Raw genomic sequence first — 21,412 nt, 5'->3', positions numbered from 1 at the left:
ACAACCTAGACAAATGTCTAGACAAATGTACATAATATGAAGGAAGAACATGAAGTTTTTTTAGTTTACTTCATTTTCCTGTGGAGTGGGAAAGAGTAGCAATAAGGCTGTGCAGCACTTAGACATTTTGAAGGATTAGGAATAGAAATGCTGTTTTTTTTACTCATGTTTGGGTTCCATTGCTAACATTATCTGAAATAAAATTACAAAAGCAAGTCAGCTTTTTCCTCCCCCTTTTTCCTGGTTGTTGATTCGCGGAGATCCTTCCATTGGTTCCAGAAGAGAAGCCTGTTTCTCATTAAACCAGGCTCAACTGAGTAAATAGTTTGAAATCTCTCTTGGACTTTCTCACTTGCAGAATAGCTTGGTTGCCATCGTACTATTTTAACTTTCTTCAGTTGCTAAAAGAAACTAATTTTGGAAACCATTTTGGCAGTCATTTGACCAAACACATTTAGTTTTTGCAATGTCCTCAGGAATGATAAGAAATATGGAAGAAATATCAGAGTTAAAGGTAAGTTACCAGTGAAAATCTGTATCTTGTTGCTTTGACTAAAAGATTTCAGAATTTCTTCATTCCCATTCATTAACATACTTCTAAACAGAGTAAAATTCTAGAGTGCTTTCATCGTTTCTGTGATGAACTAGTGAAATCACTTTTTTTTTAATAGGGAATCCTTGCTGCAGATACAAAGGCTTTCTATGAGCAGGCAGAAACCAGCCCCAGATGTTTGCTAGAGCTTTGATTGCTTTTATCTATGGGGTCATTTACTTGAAGTAAGGAGTTTTTGCCCAGTTCACTTAAAGCTGTATATTTAAAACTTCATTCTTTGTAATGCCTTTTCAAATTTAGATTGTGACGGATCTAACTGCTGCATAGTCAGATTTTTAACATGTTTAAACTGTAAGTCTAAATCTAGAAAATTCTGGGAAACAGGAATTACAACACTTTTCCCTTTTTTAAAGAACTATTTTAAAATTATATGGAATGTGTTAAACACATGAGAAGAATATTTAACAAGCATGACTCTGTTACGCTTTTATAAGTTTCTTAACATTTTGGAGTAATCCAAAACAGCTTTGTATAATAATTTCCAAATGAATCAAACCAATCCATTTCACCAAGAGGGTCTGATGCAACAAAACCCAGATTTTGAATAAGAACTTCATTCCATTAACTGTTAATAGCTATCTCTTAGAAAACGATTTGGAAGGTTAAATTTCATCAGTTATGCAGAGCTAAGAGATAACTGATTCATTAAGGCAGAAAATATATCCTGACCATTCCAGATAAAATTCATATTTTAACAAATTGTAGAAAGGTTATTTCTCAACTAGCTCATCAAGCAAACTAAATATTAATTGCACATAATATATTTTATCAGTGCAGCTGGAGAAGTGGCTTTTTCATTATCTCTGAAAGAGATTTCTAGAGCTGGTGATCCATCAGTCTAACCAGGTTCAACTTACCTGACGCTTCACTTGAAAAATCCTAACTTGAAGCCCCTTGATAAAGCCTGTCTCTTTCTTTCTATCCTTTTAATCGGTAAGAATACACCTATTATATGTCATTTCTTTCATTTCTCACTAATTCTCTGAAATTAAAATTTTACTGCTATAGAAACAGTAAAAATGCTCTTCCATTGATTTTCATGAATCGAGACATCATAGTTTTATATTTAAAGCCGCCTTAGAATCTTGAACATCTAATTTATGTGTTGGAGGAACTTTTCTTTAAAGTAATCATTGTATTATTGTGTAGAGAACATATTAAATCCTTTAAGACCTCCAGCCACATCAACATCAAATAATATTTTAATTGAGGGCATTGCCACTCTATACATTTTTGGCAGCCATCTGTATTATGAAAATCAGCTAATACTATTAATTGTTCTAAGACATCTATTTCACATTCCACTCAGGTTCTTCAATGAAAAAACTGCCTTACTGTTTTTGAGGTTCAATTTCCCATAATGTTCGTGTACAATTGCAATCTGCTCAGTTTGTTTGAGTTGGGCAGCTGTGGAAATCAGAATAAATAAATAAGGGGGCTTCCGGTACTAGGCGACGGCGATGGCGGCTATCTTTTAGCCGTCCAGCTGGGGAAGTGTCAGAGCCGCGGAGCACAGCGCGCATCAGCTGGCCCGCAGCTCGGAATTCCCTTCCCGGGCAAAGGGAAGGGACAGAGAACGCAGGAATAGAGGTAGAACCCCTAAACCCCCTCTGGATTTATTTCTAGAGGGGGTGAAAGGAGTGTTCCCTCGGAGCTCCTGCTGATCTCCGCCTCCCAGCTGTTTTTGCTTCCTAGGAAGCAAAAGAAACCGCCGCTTCTATCTCCGTGTTTATAGTATTTTGGTGAGTAATTTTTAAACGGACGGAGCAGTTTAAAGGATTTTTGTTATATACTTTAGGTGTTTATTTTTTTTTATTATTTGATTTTTACTATTTTTCCTCCTTTTCTTTGTTATATTAGTGAAAGGATTTAAGATGGCGTTTTGAAAGTGTCGGAGTTTTTTTTTCCTTTCCCTTTTGTTTTACTTTCCCTTTTTAAGGACTGGCTTTTGCTTTTGCTTTTGGCTTAGAATTTTTTCTTTTGAATTGTTTGCTCTTTTATCTTTTATTCTTTGGATTTTCTCTGGATTTTCAAGGACTATAGTTTGTCTCTTTTTAAATTCTTTTTCTTTTTCTTTCCTCCTCCCTTCTTGTGTGGAGGGGAAAGGGAAGTGAGAACTGCGCTTTTTAAAATGGCTTCAAAGAGACAGCAGCCTGCTTCAATACCTAAGGTTGTTTCTTCTCCTATAACTTCCACTGCACAATTACAACAACAATCTAAACATGTACCACCGGCTCAGCCACCACCCTCCCCCCCTCTGCCTGGACTTTCAGCACAAGAGGTCAGAGGCATAATGGGAGAGATTGTAGTTCAAATGAGAGAGGAAATGAAGCAATTTGCCTCACAGATTAAATCAGAAATTAAATCTGATCTTAAAGAAGAGATAACGGGGATAAAGACTAAATTGCAAGAAAATAATAATGATTTACGACAAGATATACTTGCAGCAGTTTCAGGCTTGGCTACTGTGGTGGTTAAGCTCGATGCAAGGCTTGAGGAAGTGGAAAACAAAGTTGATTTCTTTGATGATAAAATTCAAGATGTGGAAAGGAAGGTGGAGTCCTCACAAGAAGATATTTTGATGTTTCAGTACAGACAGATGGAGTATGCCCTGAGGATTAGAGGCCTCAAGGAAGATATGAATCAAGATTTGGTGGAGGTGGTCCTTACTGATCTGGCAGTGGCCTTGGATATGGATAAAGGAGAATTACATAGAGAAGTGGAAAAAATTTATAGACTTAACTCCTGGATTGCTAAGCAGAAGAATTTGCCTAGAGATGTGGTGATTTATTTTACAAAGAAGTCCCTGCGGAATGAGATTATACAAGCCTTTTACAACAAAAGATTTCAGATTGCTGCCCAAGATGTTATCATTCTAAAGGAAATCCCATCCAAAATTTTAAGAAGCAGGAAAGACTTCGCTTTTTTAACCAATGAGCTCAAAGCTAGATTGATGCCATTTAGATGGGAAATTCCGATGGGTATTGTTTTGAGCCATGCGGGGACACGCTACAGATTGAATACAGTTGACAAAGCTAGAGAGTTTTATACTTCGGTCCTGGGTGCAGGCTCAACTCCATCTGGTCAGAAATCTCCGAGTGGCAAGGAAGTCGAGCAGCAATCTGAGGCATTAGGTTTGGTTTCCGCTGGGATGATACAAGCTGAAAGGCAACGCCAGATGGAGGTTAAAGAGCAGAGGATGACTCGTGCAGCTTATAAGCGTAAAGAGAAGGAGCAACGTAAAAAAGAGCCTAAAGCGAATTCTTCTGGAAGTGCATCACCGCCGGTGGGAGGAGCAAGACCCAAGAGTTATGCAACACATGCAGCTCTTTCAGATCTTGATGGTGTCTTCTCCAGGCTGCGTGCCAAGGGAGATGGCAAAGTTTTTGACCTGGAATGTTAATGGATTGAATTCTCCTCAGAAACGGAAAAAAATCTTTTATTATTTGAAGCAACATACCAATGATGTTATTTGCTTACAGGAAACTCATATTTTACTTAAAGATCAGAAATATTTAGTCAATGCTCGTTTGGGATCTCATTTTATATCTTTTGCTCCTGGGAAGAAAGGGGGAGTTGTTATATATGTTAAACAAAACCTACCAGCTTGTCTGGTAGAATCAGATTCCTAGGGGAGATATGTGATGATTGAACTTGGTATATATGGTAAGAAAGTACTTATAGTGGGACTTTATGCTCCAAATCAACAACAGGAACAATTTTATAAGCAGTTACATCAAAAAATAACATTGCTTGACTATAGATCAGTGGTATTAATGGGTGATTGGAATGGTGTCTTAGATATACAAAGGGACAAGAAAGGTTCCTCTCCTTTTCTTAAACAAGCAAGGTTACCTAAAGCTTTTTTTGATATGAAGGAAGACTGGGAATTAAGGGATTATTGGCGGGAATGTAATCAAGAGGAGAGAGATTTCACTTTTTTTTCTGATAGACACCAATCTTTTTCAAGAATTGACTTTTTTTTGATTACTACGGATTTGTATAATAAAGTAAAGAATGTAAAGATTTTTCCTAGATCACTGACGGATCATAGCCCAGTTTGGATGGAGCTGACTCAAGAGAAAGAGGAAAGGAGATCCTGGAGAGTTAATGAAAATTTGTTCAGACAAGAGAAGAATGTTCAAAAGTTAAAGGAGTGTTTAAAGGACTATTTTGCTTTGAACATGTATAAGGGGACTTCAATGTCAATGGTATGGGATGCAGGTAAAGCATTTATGCGTGGTGTTTTGATAAAAATGAATAATTGTCATAAGCGGAAGCAGATTCAGAAACGTAGAGAACTTGAAGATGAAATTAAATCAAAAGAAAGGGCCTTGATTCTAAATCCTTCTGATGAAAGTATTAAAGAATCTGTAAAGTTACTAAGGTCACAATTTAATATGTTGATAGCAGATCAAGCGGCAACCAATTTATTGTTTATGAAACAAAATACATTTTGTAATGCTAATAAGCCTGGGAGATGGTTGGCTTATCAATTAAGAAAGAAACAGAGACAGAGAATAATAGAGAAAATAAATTACAAGGGTAAATTAGTTTCTCAGAAGGAATTGATTAAAAAATCTTTTTTGGATTATTATCAAAAGTTATACAAATCTACTAATGTGCAACTGCTAGATATAAATAAATATCTAGCTGAGGCAAGTTTTCCTAAACTGACTGAGGATCAGAAACATGAAATTAATGGCTTAATTACTAAGGAGGAAATTGCCTCAGCAATTCAACAATTGAAACTAGGGAAAGCACCGGGTACGGATGGGTTAACAGCTGTTTATTATAAAGCTTTAATGGAGGAGATGATCCAACCATTAAATGATCTTTTTAATGGTATCTTACAGGGTTTAGAGATTCCTCCTTCATGGCGTAGTGCTTTTATATCATTGATTCCAAAGGAGGATCAAGATCTTACTTTACCAAAAAATTATAGGCCTATATCTCTTTTAAATGTGGATTATAAGATATTTGTAAAAATCTTGGTAAATAGGCTTATGAGGGTGGCGCATCATCTTGTGCATAAAGATCAATCAGGGTTTATAACAGGAAGGTATATGAAAAATAATGTTAGACAAATTATTAATCTATTAGAATATTTAGACAAGAACAACCAAGTTCCTGCAGGGCTCATATTTTTAGATGCTGAAAAAGCATTTGATCAATTGAATTGGCATTTTATGCTAAGAGTAATGGAAGAAATGAATTTTGGCGAAAAGATATTACAAGCTCTTACGGTAATATATCAAAAACAAATGGCACAACTTATTGTTAATGGAGGTTTGTCGGAGGTTTTTACAATAGAGAAAGGTACTAGACAGGGGTGTCCTTTATCGCCATTGTTGTTTGTTTTAACACTGGAAATATTATTGATCAAAATTCGAGAGTCTCAGGAAATTAAAGGAATAGAAGTTAACAAAAAAGAATATAAGTTGAGAGCTTTTGCGGATGACTTGGTTGTTACTTTGTCGCAACCTGATTATTCTGCAGTAAACTTATTACAGTTGATTCATCATTATGGTTTGGTTTCGGGTTTCAAGATTAATGTAAATAAGACTAAAATCTTACCTAAAAATATGTCTAGTCAGGAGAAGCAGATTTTGGCTAACTTGACGGGTTTTGAGATTGTTAATAAGGTAAAATATTTGGGGGTGATGTTGTCTGTTTCTAATGTAAAATTATTTAAAAATAATTATGAAAGGTTGTGGGTCAGGGTACAGAAGGACTTGAAGAATTGGGAGAAGTTGCAATTATCCCTCATGGGAAGAATTGCAGTGATAAAAATGAATATTCTACCCAAGTTTCTTTTTTTGTTTCAAATGTTACCGATTTTGAAAAATGAGATTAATTTAAGTGAGTGGCAGAAGGGTCTTAATAAATTTATTTGGGCAGGGAAAAAGCCAAGGGTTAAGTTTAAAATTATGCAAGACTTCCGTGAGAGGGGTGGACTTAAGGTACCAAATTTGAAATTATATTACGATGCGGTGGTCTTAACACTAATCAGTGATTGGGTAAATTTGACAAATCCTGAGATACTTCATTTAGAGGGATGGGATTTACTTTATGGGTGGCATGCCTATTTAATATTTAATAAAAAAATGGACTGGGTCTTTAAATCTCATATTTTAAGAATTTCTTTACTTAGGATTTGGAGAAAATATTATAAAAGTGATTTTAAAGTTCCATTATGGGCTATACCTTGGCATGCGATAGAAGGAATAAAAAGAGGAGTAAAAATGGACATGGTGTCTTATAGTCAGTTACTTAGATGGGATGGGCAAAACTGGCACTTAAGATTACGGGAAGATTTAGCGCAAGGAAATATTATTTATTCTTGGTTTCAATATAGGCAACTAGTAGATAAATGGAAGGTGGATTGTAAATTGGGTTTTCTTAGACAAGATGGAAATCTTATTAAGCAAGTCAAGGATCAAAGACAAACCCGTATCAAGAGAATTTATGGGGTATTAGTTGAAATGGACTCAGAAACGGAATTAATTAAAGATTGTATGATTAGATGGGCGCAGAATTTTGGTGTCCCAGTCTCATTGGACATTTGGGAAACCATTTGGGTGAGAAATGTCAAATTTACACAAGCACAGAACCTTAGGGAGAATTTTTATAAAATGTTTTATAGATGGCACCTTGATCCACAAAAAATGTCTCTTATGTACCCTGACGTGCAACCCAAATGTTGGAGATGTGGTTATAAGGATGCTTCCTATTATCATATTTGGTGGTCATGCAGAGAGATAAAAGCATTTTGGATCAAAATATGGTGGAATATCCAGAGAATTTTTAGAAGGAGGGTAAAATTTACTCCGCAATTATTTTTGTTAGGCATTGTTACAGATTGTGATACAAAGGAGGTTGTATTGATGTTAAATTTGATTACAGCCGCTAGGCTGTTAGTAGGACAATATTGGAAGAAGGAATCTTTGCCTACATTGCAGGAATGGTTTCTTAAAGTAGCTTATCTGGCGGAAATGGCAAAGATTTCGGCTTTCTTAAAGCAACAAACGCAAGAGAAGTTCCTTGCTGTTTGGGACAAATGGATAAAATTTATACAATTTAGATTGGGTATACAAAAATATCACATAGCTTTTTTATAAGTTTTATTTTTATATATATATATAGATATTTTTTTATATATATATAAATATAAATTTTTTAATTTAATTTTTTATTTTTATTTCTTAATTTTTAATTAAGCCTATATTCTGCTCTGGGAAGCTCAGGGGGGGGAAGGGAGGGTTTTTGTGAGGGGTGGGGGATGGGTTTTTTTTTTTATATATATATGTAATGTTTAGTTTCTTTTTTGTATATGTTGTCTTTTGTGTTGTATTGTTTTTGTCTTTTTGTAAAATTTATAAAACTTTCAATAAAAAAAATATAAATAAATAAATAAATAAAATACATGAATGAATGAATGAATGAATGAATGAATAGTTATTGAATGCAATCCTCTTTTGTAGATAATATTAGGAGGGGGAGAACTCATTTTAGACAAATTAATTGATCACATTCCAACTTATTAAAGCTCTTTATGATAAAAGTGTGAATCTTAAAAACTGAAATTCAACAGTCAACTGAAAAGTTCTGATTGAAAAACAAGGGAAGAATTTCCCCAAATTTCAAAACAGTGACTTAAGTTCACAAAATACATTTTAGGACTATAGTATACTATACTGTATTCATGTTATTTTTTGTTGTTCTGTTCAATTGTGATTCTTGGGGATTGCCTGGACAAGTCCCTGCAAATTTCTTAGTAAGGTTTTTCAGAAGTGGTTTGGCACTGTCTTCTTTTTAGGGCTGGGAGAAAGTGACTGGCTCAAGGTGACCCAGATGACATTGTGTCTAAGGCAGGACCAGAACTCACAATACTGTACAATTCTCAGCTTAAATGAGGCATGTCTAACCAAATTTTACTAATTTATAACAACAATTTGTTTAAATCAGTTTACTCTGAATCACAGCAAACAATTTCATTTAACAGACCTCAGTTTAGCAGACTTCAGATTAAATAAACAGGGATACAGTATGCATGGACTTTGGCAGTAATAAAAGCTGTAGTAGCAGGGAGGGAAGACTGGGAGGTTCAATATGGGGTGGATAGGCCCAAAGGATATTAATCAAAATCTACAGTCAGGTTTTTATTCATTTCTATAAGATAAGATGTGTTTTTATCCTTTCAATAGTGGATGAATATAGGAGAATTGGCAGAGCCAGGGGGAAGGGTAAAAAGAGAGATCAGTTTAGAGTCATTACTTAGCCACAGACGAAATAAGTCCAACCCCCTCCCACCTGCTGTTGCCCCTTATCTAGCCCTAACCAGTTGTTGACCATTAGAGAAGATTCCTATGCATAGACCTTAGTAATTTTAGCATTAGATCCTTCCATGCTATGTAGCATATCAGGCAGCAGGGTAATAAATCAGTTAAACTAAACCTTCAGGTATGGTCCTGGTTTTTCACCACCTGACAATGTGGGAGTAGATGCCATTGCCAACTCTGCTGTGCCACAAGTTGGAAGCTTCTTGTTAGTTGTAAATTTTCCTCTTCAAAATATTTAGGTGGCCTGGAAGTTATTTCCCAATTAGATTTTTAAAACCTGAAAATTAGCCAAACTTCTCTTTATCAGTTCTAATGAAGAGGCTATGTGACTCTGTAGAATCAATAAAACAGAAGACAATAGGAATGAAAATTGCAGCTAAACACACAGACTTCTTGACTGCAGGCATTTCATTATCAGGTTCTAGAATGGCTAGACTTCTCTCTCATGTGACATTAAACATTTTCTAGAAATAGGATTCTTTCTTAAGAAACAGACAACAGCCTGTATCTCTTTTAACTCTAGAGGTTGTCCAGAGTCAGATTTATTAAACCATGAATGTAATGTAGTTGATTAAAAACCAGAGCGGAGATCAGCTCCAAATATCCACTTGTCCTGCAAGCCATGTGACATCAAGATAGGGCTTAAGAGAATGAAGTTGTTCCATTAAACCCCACACCATGGTAGTGGGATAAGGGAAATAGTTACTTTCCACGTCCTCCACCATAGATCAAATGACCGCAAGAGAAATTGAATTCAGAAATTCAACTAGAATCCAATTTGTAATCGAAAATGACATGCCCATCTTATGATAAATCTGAAAAAGCAAAACTATAATTTTTCAATAAGATAAAAAATACTTCTTTGTATAAAGTGTTCTTTTGTTTTATAGTACATGTCAGGATTTGGTAATGAATTCAGCTCTGAAGATCCACGCTGCCCTGGAGCTTTACCAGAAGGACAGGTATTTAAAATATTGAGAAATGGATTTGACCAAAAGACCAGAGAATTCTTCAGCCTGGCCTTTTTAGAAGAATTAAGAGACATTATTCTGTGAATAAAACTACATATGGGGGATAGGCAAACAAAGGGGGTACCCCCCATGTGCCAACATAACTAGAAGAATGTATTTCTCTTTGACAATGGATTTTGTGTGAAACACATTGAGTCATCAATTTAAAAAATGGGGTTCCCTCTTTTGTTTCTAACAAAATAATTCTATAAAAGGAAAGTTACCTGGAGATAAGAACAGCAAGAAGATTTTTCCTTGCCTGTTGTAGGGATTGAAAATTTCACATTTACCAGGGAGCTCATCTTACCTAGACAACCTTGCTTGAGAAGGTGAAGAGACTTTCTGCTGACTTTTTTTGTGCTTGAAAAAGACAGATGTTTCCATGATTTTGCCCAGCAGGAGGAACTTCCTCCAAGTTCAATCTTGGAGGTCATTTGTCTCCTTCAGAGAACTGAACGGAGTCCTTAGTCAATAACTATCTTAAGTTATATTTATGTTATTTATAACAAAAGCAAAATTGGGTTATGTTCAATTAGAGTCACATTGGTTCATTATTGTTGTTCATAAACCTTGGGACAGAAACTTCATTTTTCCAGTTGTGTCCTTTACAGGGCCTCTTGGTCTGTACTGGATATTCAGAAGTATCCTATGGAAGAAGATGCAAAGTGTTCTTGAGGAGTCTGTCAAAATATGACATAAAATATGTCATCACTCTCAGTTGAATCCAGGAGGACTATAACATTTATGTAATCTGCATATTAAAGAAAAAACTTAATTCTAATTAATTATTTCTATTCATTTAGAATAATCCTCAGGTCTGTCCGTATGGTCTGTATGCTGAACAGATCTCAGGTTCAGCTTTTACCTGTCCACGATCCTCCAATAGGAGAAGGTATGTGTGAATTTAGGAGAAACGGCATCATAATATTGGCCATGGAATCCATTGCAATATCCTTTCAAAGAGAAAGGCACTTTGGCTTCTATATTAGTGATAGGCTTAGCCATCAGAACAAAATGGTAAGCCATTGAGATACTGGACTAGAAGCATGGAGACCCAGGGTCTGGCCTTTTATTAGGCATAGAAGCTAATGGGGTGGCCTAGGGGCCAGTCGCTTTTTCTCATGCCAAATCCACATCTACAGTAAGCTGTAAACTCCTTATCACACTGTGCAATGATAGTTTCACTTGTGAGAACTAAGTAAGCACAGAGCAGAAACAGAAAGATGCTGCAACTAAGTAGAACAAACACATTTTCCACAGTGTACAACTGAAGGGAGAAGAGCAAAAGTATGTTGAGTCAGATTTTAATAGAAAAGAAGGATGTGTGAGCTGGGGCAAAGGGTTTTCTCATATGTCCTTTTTTCCCAGAATGGCACAAAAACTGAACCTTTATATCTGAGAATAACACTGTGTGCCTTTTCCCTTCTATGAATTCCCACTAAGTGGGAAAAAGTTGGTGTGTACAAGAAAATACATATTTTTGTTGAAAGAAAACATTTGTATGATGATGAATGCTGAAATCAGTTGACATAACTGATGCATGTTCATGTGTGTTCTAGACTACCTTCAATGGTTTCTTGCTTTGTCAAAAAAAAAAAGAAATCCAGAATTTTATACTGATGTAAAAAAATGTGAAAAAAGAAGAGTCAAAGAAGCTTACCACATCTTTGAAAGTTGCAAGAAAAAGACAATTAACCCCTTAATACTTTACACCAAAATCAGTCTCAACAATTACACTGAATTTTTGGGTTCCTTTAGATACCTGGATTTAGTAACTTTGTGCTTCTTTTATATTAAATTCTGACTCATATTCCCACCCAGGAAAACCCTATTCTCCAAGATGGTGTCTGGTAGTATTCCTTATTTACCCATGCAAAAATGAGATGTATTATGTATCAAAAATAATAAATTATGGTGTATCATTCAAAACAAAATCCCAAACTTTTCAAATCTGAAATATTTTGAGCTCAAAACACTCCATTTTAAGTTTGAAATAAATGGTTCCAACTTTTCTGTAAGGGATTTTTTATTTTGAATTGGAAGTGTTGGTGTTTCAAGCAGATTTCCAGAATGGCAAAATGGGGCACTTGACCTTCAAAATGTTTCAAATTTAAATTGTTTTTATGTATCCCTAATAAATAAGCCTTTTGGAACAACATTCTTCTGGCAGGGAGTAGTATCAAGTATGCACAGGGTAATATGTTGTACCATATAGGTGACTAGCTCTGCTCATCAGCAGCTCTAGACACCAGAATGTTGCCACCCTCTGCAATATACATTCTAACCAGCAAGGGACAGTGGAAAGGCTTCTAAAAAAATTGCAAGCTCAAAATTCCCTTAGTAACACTTTCTGACAAAATCAGCAAAACTTTCTAGAAAGGATGACTGTGCTGCAGTTCATCCATTTCTTCCCTACACATAAATGTTCAAGTAGCAAGACATGCACACAGTCTAGCACTGGGGAGGGAGACTGAACAATTATGAAAGAAATGATTACAGAAGTGTCAAAGGTATTCATGATTTAGGAGTGTTACAGAGAAAGTAATAAAAGACTTGAACATCTGGTTTAGATTACTCAATTTGCAATACATGGAAAGTAGATTTATATGTTTAAGGGGTTTTTCCCTCCCCTATTGCTCTAATATAATTACCTGGAAGATGCAGTGCATTTTCTAGATTTTCTAGAGAAAGTTGTAGCTTATTTCAGAGTTCAACAAAGCACTGAATATTATCATTTCTTGGATAATCTCTGCATTTGTTTTCTCCCTAGCTGGTTATATAGAATTCTGCCTTCTGCTTGCCATAAGCCCTTCCAGCCTATTGATCAGGGTCATCTGACACATAACTGGAATGAAACTGAACCGGAACCCAACCAGGTAATCATATCTGGCAAGGAATCTCCAGCTTCTGTATATTGGCTCCAAAATGCTACTGTTGTTCACTTTTATAACTGTCCAACAGGCTTAGCCAGAGCCAGCTTGGTTGCTGTTCTCATATTTTTTGGTATTTTTCTACCTGAGTGCCATTTTCCTTATCTAGTTCAGTTTGGAATCACCTGTGCTTTAGAGAGCCACCTCTGGTTGAATTTTTAATAAGTTTTTTACAAGTTTTTGTTTATGCTACATAAACTAAAATCTCCCAGAACAAACCCTTCCATCTCTGTGATCTGCTTTGAATGAATCTCATCAAACATTATCCCTGGATTAAAGTGTGCAGAACAAATGGACTGAGGAATTGCTTACCAAACTCTCAAAGATAAGTCTCTGGGAAAGTTCTTGGGAAGAGAACTCAATCAGTAAACAGTTTGCAGATAAATCAGCATGGATTTATTAGAACAAGTCCTGAGAGTTTAAATTTATCTCATGCTTTGATCTGCTAAATTTCTTAGCAAATGTATTTTGGTTTCAAGAAAGTACTTGTCAAGATACCCTCATTACATTTGTCACAGTTCACTCCAAGTTGTGTGGCCAATGAATTAATAATAAATCTGATAATCAGATTAAGGTGATGGCTGAAAATTAAGTCTGCTAGCTACAACTGTTTCAAAAAAGCAGTTTCAAAACTCCTACAGTACTAAAGACTGAGCATTAGTGGCTCCTCATCCTAAAAACTGGAACTGAGATATCAAGCAGAGGATATCAAAGGAACCTCAGAAGCCTTCAAATCTTACCCCCTGCACAGGGAAGAAATCTTCAGACTATCCCAGAAAAATATTTTTTTAAAAAAACCAACAGTGCTGGAACATCTATGATTCTAGGGGACAATCTGTCCTATTACATCATAGCCTTTACAGTCAGGAAATTATTCCTTATTTCAAGTATGGATCTTGCTCTGCAAAGTATTCACCTGCTGACTCTTGCCCTTCCCCAGACTGTATGGAGACTAAATCCACAATCTCTTCTCTGTAGCAGTAGTTATCAGAAAATTGCTATCCTGTCTCTCCTTAGCTTTCTCTACTTTATGCAAAACACACAATTCTTCATAGAATTTAGCCTTCAAACTTCTTGCCATTTTTGTTGCTTTTCTCTGCACCTCTTTCCAGTTCCTCAGCATCTTTCTTGTACTATGATGACCAAACCTGGACATTTTATATAAGTTGCATATTAATTGTAGTATAAAATACCTCAGATGGCATCAATTATTTTAGAATGATGTCTGTCTTTCTTTCAGTTGAGATGGAAGCCATTTGAGATCCCTACAATCTTTCAAAAAACACTGGACTTTGTAACTGTAAGTAACCATACAGAAGCATTAAAAGCATTTTTCACTTAATCTTTCTGATATGAATAAGAATGGAGTTTTCAACCTGAAGGGAAGGTACTTGAAGTCATGGTAGACTTGCCTCCAATCTTAATTCTTGTATGCATACACATTAACCTTCATTTAGTCTTCATTTTATAACTGTTTTGTTTAGCGACCACTTGCTAATTACTGTAAGATGACAACTTTTATAGACTTCCAATTCCTACTATAATGGCAAATAACTCTTTTGAAAAAGTACTAAATAAATTGATCTTTCAACATTTAAAGCTCTTCTTTATCATTAACTTTGGTAATATTCTCCACATTAATTTCACCCTGCCCCTTTTCAACTGTATGAACACTATACCACCTCATTTCTGCTTTTCAACTTTTTACAAGGTCAGATCAAAATCTTCCAATAGATGTCTATGTAAACTAGAATCCAGGATGCTCATGGCAATTAAACCTTGCATTAAAGAATTTCTCAATTATTCTGAAAGAGCAAGCTAAAAACCTTGGCTCTTAAATCCAGACGTGGATTTTAGTTTTAGGAAGGCAGAACTGGTCAAACACTATTGTATTAAAGTTCTGAATTTCTGATTCTGCCATGCATTATTTTGGTAACCAAAGGAAATCAAAGCGATTCTAATGATTATACCTTTGTTTTCTTATAATTATATATTATATATAGGGACTATATACTTTGTGTGGTGCTGGTGAGCCAAAGTCAGGGAATGGGCTGGCAATTCACATCTTCATCTGTAACAACTCCATGATTAACAGGTCTGTATGGAGTCAGAGTATCTCATGGGTTCTATCTAAACTTCTAAAAGAGTGGACATTTGGAGATAGTCCAGATGTTCTGACTATTTGTTGAGACTTGACTATTATTAAGGAACTTTTCCTTTCTTTCTTCATCTATATATTATGAATAATTGAAAGGTTTATGTCACAAAATGTGTTAGATTTGTTCTAGCCTGATTCTTTATCAAATGTTGCAAATTTCATTACAACTTTGATGAACCTTGATTCAGGCCTTGTCTGCTTAGAAGAAGGCCCTGAATTTAAGTTTAGCCGTATACGTCCCCTCCATCAAAAAAAGTTAAACAGAATATTTTACTGATCTTAGATTTGGGATCTTTACTGATCTTAGATAAGTAAATATAGTAAAAAAGTAAAAGTGACAATAGGCCAGTGGTGGCGAACCTATGGCACACGTGCCAGAGATGGCACTCAGAGCCCTCTCTGTGGGCACGCGTGCCATTGCCCCAGCCCCGCCTCTGCCCACAGCCCCCTCCTCACCAGCAGCCCCCCTGGAGGAGAGTCACCCCCCGGCGCGGCTGCACGAAGCAGCGCAGCTAAGGACATAGCCGGGCAGCAGGAACAAGATTCCGCCCTTGCACCCCATAGCATGCAGATGATGCTGCGGGGTGTGGGCGGAGGGTGTGGCTTCCATGGCACTGCAGGGCTGCCTGGGTGATCTGCTGTGGCAGGCCATGGAGACAGTGCGTAGCCCTGTGGGTGGGTGGGGCAGGGGTGGGCGGGGCTGGAGCAGGCAGGGTGGGAGGCAGAACGGGGGCGGGGCAATTTTGGGGCACTCGGTCTCTAAAAGATTTGCCATCACTGCAATAGGCAGAAGGAAATGTACAATAATATTCTCTCAGTGGGTCTGAAACAAGACATAGCAATCTATTTGACTAGAGAATTTTTAGAAATCTATGCATCACTAGAACGAGCAATTGAATATTGGAATTTCATTTTGTAAGAAGAAAAGCATATTCTCTAGCAATAGAAACCAGGAAATTGATGACTAGTCCAGTAAAGAAGGTTAATATTTTAGGGAGGGGGCGGGAATTCCCAACTTACCAAACCTTGTTGACTGATTGATTAATCTTCTCATTAAAGGTTACATGCGACCTTTTTAATCTTTAGGTGGGAAGTAATTGATATGCTGTAAAAAGTAATTCAGAAATCTAGGGTTGGCAGCTATATGTGAACCCCAGACAACACGTAGCAGAAAAATGAAAGGCTGTTTTCAATAAAACCATAAAAGACAAGTAATTTGGCATGCAGTTCCCTAGGTGGTAGCAAAATACTCTTCCATTGATTTATCTGACTCTCAGTTGACTTGAGAAGAAAACAAATCTTGTCAAAGGCTTAAATATCTGCTTTTCTTTCACAATTAGACAAATAGAGTCTCTCAGTGCTTCCTTCTTTGACTCATTAGAACTCATCCAGAAAGATAATCATATTTTCCCATTTTCTTTCTTTTTATTGAAAAGTTTTATACAGTATACAATATCCATTCTTCTATAATAGGCAAGAAATCTTTCTTCCAATATTGCCCTACCAATAACCTTGCTGCTGTTATTAAATTCAACATCAAATTAATTTCTTTAACATCGAAATCTACCATAATATCCAACAAAAATAATTGAGGAGTAAACTTTATCTTTCTTTTAAAAATCTTTTGAATGTTCCACCAAATCTTAATCCAAAAAGCTTTTATATCTCTACAAGTCCACCAAATATGAAAATACGTTGCGTCCAAGCTACCCATCTCCAACATTTGGGCTGTAAGTTAGGATACATACAAGACAACTTTTTAGGATCCAAATGCCACCTATAAAACATTTTATAAAAATTTTCTCTTAAATTTTGAGTCTGTATAAAATTTACATTTCTAACCCAAATTATTTCCCATGTATCCAACGGAATCGGTTCCTGGATATTTTGAGCCCATTTTACCATGCAATCTTTAACTAAATCCATTTCTGAATCCAATTCTATTAAAACATTATAAATTCTCTTTATATGCACTCGGTTTTGGTCTTTAATCTGTTTTACCAAATTCTCATCTATTAAAGTAATCCCAACCTTTTGATATAACTTCCACCTAACCAACAATTGATTATACTAAAACCAAGATTGTACAATATTTTCTTGCTTTAACTCAAATAACGGTTTTAATTGCCAATCATTCCCTACCAATTTAAGAAGTTCCTTATAAGAAATCCTATCTAAATTCACACCCATAGATACCCCCTCTATCACGTGTCCAGGAATCCCCCAGATTGGTATTTTATAATTTAACCTATAATAATACTTCTTCCAGACACGCAATAAGGCATTCCTTAAAATATGGGATTTAAAAGCCTGATCTACTTTTTTATTATAAATTAAATATGCATGCCATCCATATAATGTCCCATCCCTCAAGAGAGTATATTTTTATTTGTTAAGTTAACCCAGTCACTAATCATTGTTAGGGCCGCCGCATCATAATATAATTTCAAATTAGGTGCCTTAAGCCCTCCTCTTTCCCGAGCATCTTGTAAAATCTTAAACTTTACTCTTGATTTTTTCCCAGCCCAGATAAATTTATTGATACCCTTCTGCCATTCACCCAGATTAGTATCTTTTTTCAAAATGGGTATCATTTGAAACAAAAAAAGAAACTTTGGTAGAACATTCATTTTAACAGCTAAAATTCTCCCCAACAAAGATAATTGTAATTTTTTCCAATCACTTAGATCCTTTTGCACTTTTACCCATAGTGTCTCATAATTATTTTTATACAATTTTCCATTAGAAGCTGCAATATATACTCCCAGATATTTAACCTTTTTCACTATTTCAAAACCTGTAAATTTAGCTAAAATTTCCTTTTCCTTCATAATAATATTTTTTGGTAATATTTTAGTCTTATTATTATTTATCTTAAAACCAGAAACTTTCCCATACTGGGTTATAATTTCCACCAAATGCACAACCGATTGAGTCGGTTGAGATAATGTCAAAACCAAATCATCAGCAAAAGCTCTCAACCTATAATCATTCTTCTTTATTTTTATTCCCTTTATTATAGTTGATTCACGGATTTTAATTAATAAAATCTCCATTGTTAAAACAATAACAATGGCGATAATGGACATCCCTGTCTTGTACCCTATTCAATTTTAAATGCCTCTGTTAATCCCCCATTAATTATAATTTGTGCTGATTGTTTTTGATATATAGCCTTAAGGGCATATAAAAATTTATCCCCAAAATTCATTTTCTCTACAACTCCCAATAAGAATTGCCAATCTAACTGATCAAAAGCTTTCTCAGTATCCAGAAATATCAAAGCCGCAGAAATTTGATTATTCTTATCCAAATATTCAATTAAGTTAACAATTTGTCTTACATTATATTTCATATATCTTCCAGTTATAAATCCAGATTGATCACTATGAATCAATTGCTTCATAACTTGCATTAACCTATTTGCCAGTATTTTTGAAAAAATCTTATAATCTATATTCAAAAGAGATATAGGTCTATAATTCTTAGACTGGGTAAGGTCTTGATCTTCTTTTGGAATCAAGGATATAAAAGCCCTTCTCCAAGATGGAGGTACCTCTGCTCCCAACAAAATACTATTAAAAAGTTCCTTTAATGGCTGTACCATTTCTTCAAATAATATTTTATAGTAAATTGCTGTTAATCCATCTATACTATAATCCTTGCCTTCTGTTTCTTCCGTAATTGATAAGCCAACCACCTACCAGCTTATTTGCATTACAAAATGTGTTATGTTTCATATAACGCAAGTTAATTGCAATCTGATCACTTCTCTTTCAATTTAATCTCTTCTTCTAAATCTTTACGTTTTTGCGTCTGTTTACGCCTATATGCATTATTCATATGAATCAAAACCCCTCTCATGTAAGCTTTACTAGTGTCCCAGACCATTGCCATTGAAGTACCCTTATATATATTCAAAACAAAAAAATCCTTCGAATATTCTCTGCATTTCTGCGAAAGCCCCTCATGTCTAAATAAATTTTCATTCAATCTCCAAGATCTTCCATTCCCATCTTCAGCAAATAACTCCAACCATACAGGACTATGATCCGACAATGTTCTAGGAAAGATCTTGACATTCTTAACCTTTGAAAAAAGATCAGTAGTAATTAAAAAAAATCAATTCTGGAGAACGATTGATGCCTATCCGAATAAAAAGTGAAATCTCTATCCTCCATATTCCATTCTCGCCAAATGTCTCTAAGTTCCAAGTCATCTTTCATATCAAAAAAAGCTTTAGGTAATTTAGCATGGTTGGAAGTTTTAAAAAATCCCTTCTTGTCCTTCCTTGAATCTAAAACACCATTTCAATCACCCATCACGATAACAGATTTATAATCCAATTGACTTAATTTCTGATGTAACACCTTATAAAACTGTTTTTGTTGTTGATTGGGCGCATATAGTCCAACAATGAGGAACTTCTTGCCTTGTAATACTAAATCAATGATAACGTATCTTCCTTGTATATCAGAATCAATTAATTTAGCTGATAAAGCTCTTCTTACATAAATAACTATTCCTCCTTTTTTTCTGGGGCAGAAGCTATAAAATGTGATCCCAACCGGGAATTTATCAAATACTTTTGGTCCTTCGAAGCAATACGAGTCTCCTGCAGACAAACAATATTGTGCTCATATTGTTTCAAATAATGAAATACTTTTTTCCTTTTCTGTGGTGAATTCAGGCCATTAACATTCCATGTCAGAAACTTTGCCATTCTTAATGGCCTGAAACCTCTGGAACACAACTTGAAGATCAGCTGTTGATGATCTCTTCGGTCTTGTCCCTCCCATGGGCTCTGTAGTAAATGAACCTTGTGTTGTTGATCCAACATCAGCCTTCTGCTTCTGCTCCTTTTCTTTACGTCTATGTGCAGCACGAGTCCTCCTCTGTTCCTTTAGATCCTCTTTTACCTCCAAAGACTGTTCCATACATTCAGCCTGCAAATCTCCCACAACCAATGATGTTACACCTTCTCCTAATTGTTCTTCCGACCTCTCTTCTATTCTTTTAACTCGTGGAGATGGTGGCAAACCTGCTTTCAAAACAGAGGTATAAAAATCTTTTGCTTTTGAAATTGTATTAAGTCTATATCATATCCCTGCATAGTTCACCACTATTCCAACCGGTATCTCCCATCTAAACTGAACTTGTCAGCGTTTAAGCTCCTCAGACAAAAAAGCAAAATCCTTTTTTTTTCTAAGAATTTTTGGAGGTAATTTCTTTTAAAATTATAACATTTTGAGCAGCAATTTGAAATCTTTGCTTGTAAAAAGCCTGAATAATTTAATTACGAAGTGATCTCCTGGAAAAATAAATGACCACATCTCTGGGTAAATTTCTCTGCCTCACAATCCATGGGTTAACCCTAAATATTTTTTCCATCTCTCTTAATATCTCCTTCAGTTCACATCCCAAAATAGGAGCTATGTCTCTTGCCATCTCTTCTCTCAAGTTCTCTTGCAGATTCTCCTTCAATCCTCTTATTCGCAAAGCAAATTCCATTTCTTTATATTGTGATATAATAAGTTCATCCTGTGTTAAATCAATCTTGTTTTCAATTTTGCCAACTCTACTTTCTAATCTTACAGTATTTTCCACAACTTCATCCACCCTATCATCCAGACGTTCAATGTGCGCAGCTAGCCCTTGAAATGCAAACACTATGTCTTCCCTCATCTCTCTATTTTTATTCTCAAGAAGCTCTGCCATCACTGGCATCTCTAAATTCATTGTAGTGTCTAAAAGATCAGCCACTTCATCTTTAATTTCTTGTGCTGTTTTTTTCAAAGCTTCTTGTAAATCTTTGAGTGTAAATGCTGGTGGTGGGGGAGAGGGTGGAGGTGATTTTGGTTTAATTTGCAACACAGTCTGTGAAACCGGAGAAGAAATTGAGCCTTTAGGAACAGCAGGGATTCCAAAGCGCTTTGAAGCCATTTTCTTTCAATTTACAACCTCTTATAAAATACAAAAAAGAGAAAAAAGAAAAAGCAAGTTCCAAGAAAAATAAAAAAGAAAAATTCTTGCCACTTGAATAAATAATCAGAATCTATTACAATATCTAAACTTTGTTGCCAAATGTGAGTCTTTCTTCACACAAAGAAACAACATTCCAACGCCATTTTATCCAACTTTCTTCTTCCTTTTAAAGATGTTAAAATGTAGAGAAGATTCTTTTACTGAGTTAAAGTTCCAAGCAATTACAATTCTAATCTCTCCTGGTCAGCTCCGTCTGCTTTTAATTTACTCACGAATTTTCTTTAATATGCAGATGTGGAAGCGGCGTCTGGCTTTGTTCCTGAAGTTCGGAACAAAGGCGTCCTGGAGTGCGGAGAAAAACCTCGGGCTCCGAG

General features: G+C 35.6%; 1 protein-coding gene across 1 annotated transcript in view; it reads left to right on the top strand.

The window, feature by feature from the left end:
* The first annotated feature begins 339 nt into the window (after positions 1-339).
* The window catches only part of HGD (homogentisate 1,2-dioxygenase), a 47,324-nt gene continuing 26,251 nt past the window's right edge, over positions 340-21,412 (top strand). Inside the window, exons 1-6 of the mRNA XM_039366661.1 lie at positions 340-514; positions 9,846-9,917; positions 10,769-10,857; positions 12,736-12,841; positions 14,136-14,195; positions 14,899-14,990. Of these exons, the coding sequence (XP_039222595.1) occupies positions 467-514; positions 9,846-9,917; positions 10,769-10,857; positions 12,736-12,841; positions 14,136-14,195; positions 14,899-14,990 (467 nt within the window). The 5' untranslated portion in view covers positions 340-466. The remainder of the gene's footprint in view (positions 515-9,845; positions 9,918-10,768; positions 10,858-12,735; positions 12,842-14,135; positions 14,196-14,898; positions 14,991-21,412) is intronic.

This window comes from Crotalus tigris, unplaced genomic scaffold, assembly GCF_016545835.1.
Source record: "Crotalus tigris isolate CLP2741 ecotype Arizona unplaced genomic scaffold, ASM1654583v1 scf7180000020347.5012614909:4044961, whole genome shotgun sequence".
Lineage (NCBI taxonomy): Eukaryota > Metazoa > Chordata > Lepidosauria > Squamata > Viperidae > Crotalus > Crotalus tigris.
This window is presented reverse-complemented; position numbering and strand designations above follow the sequence as displayed.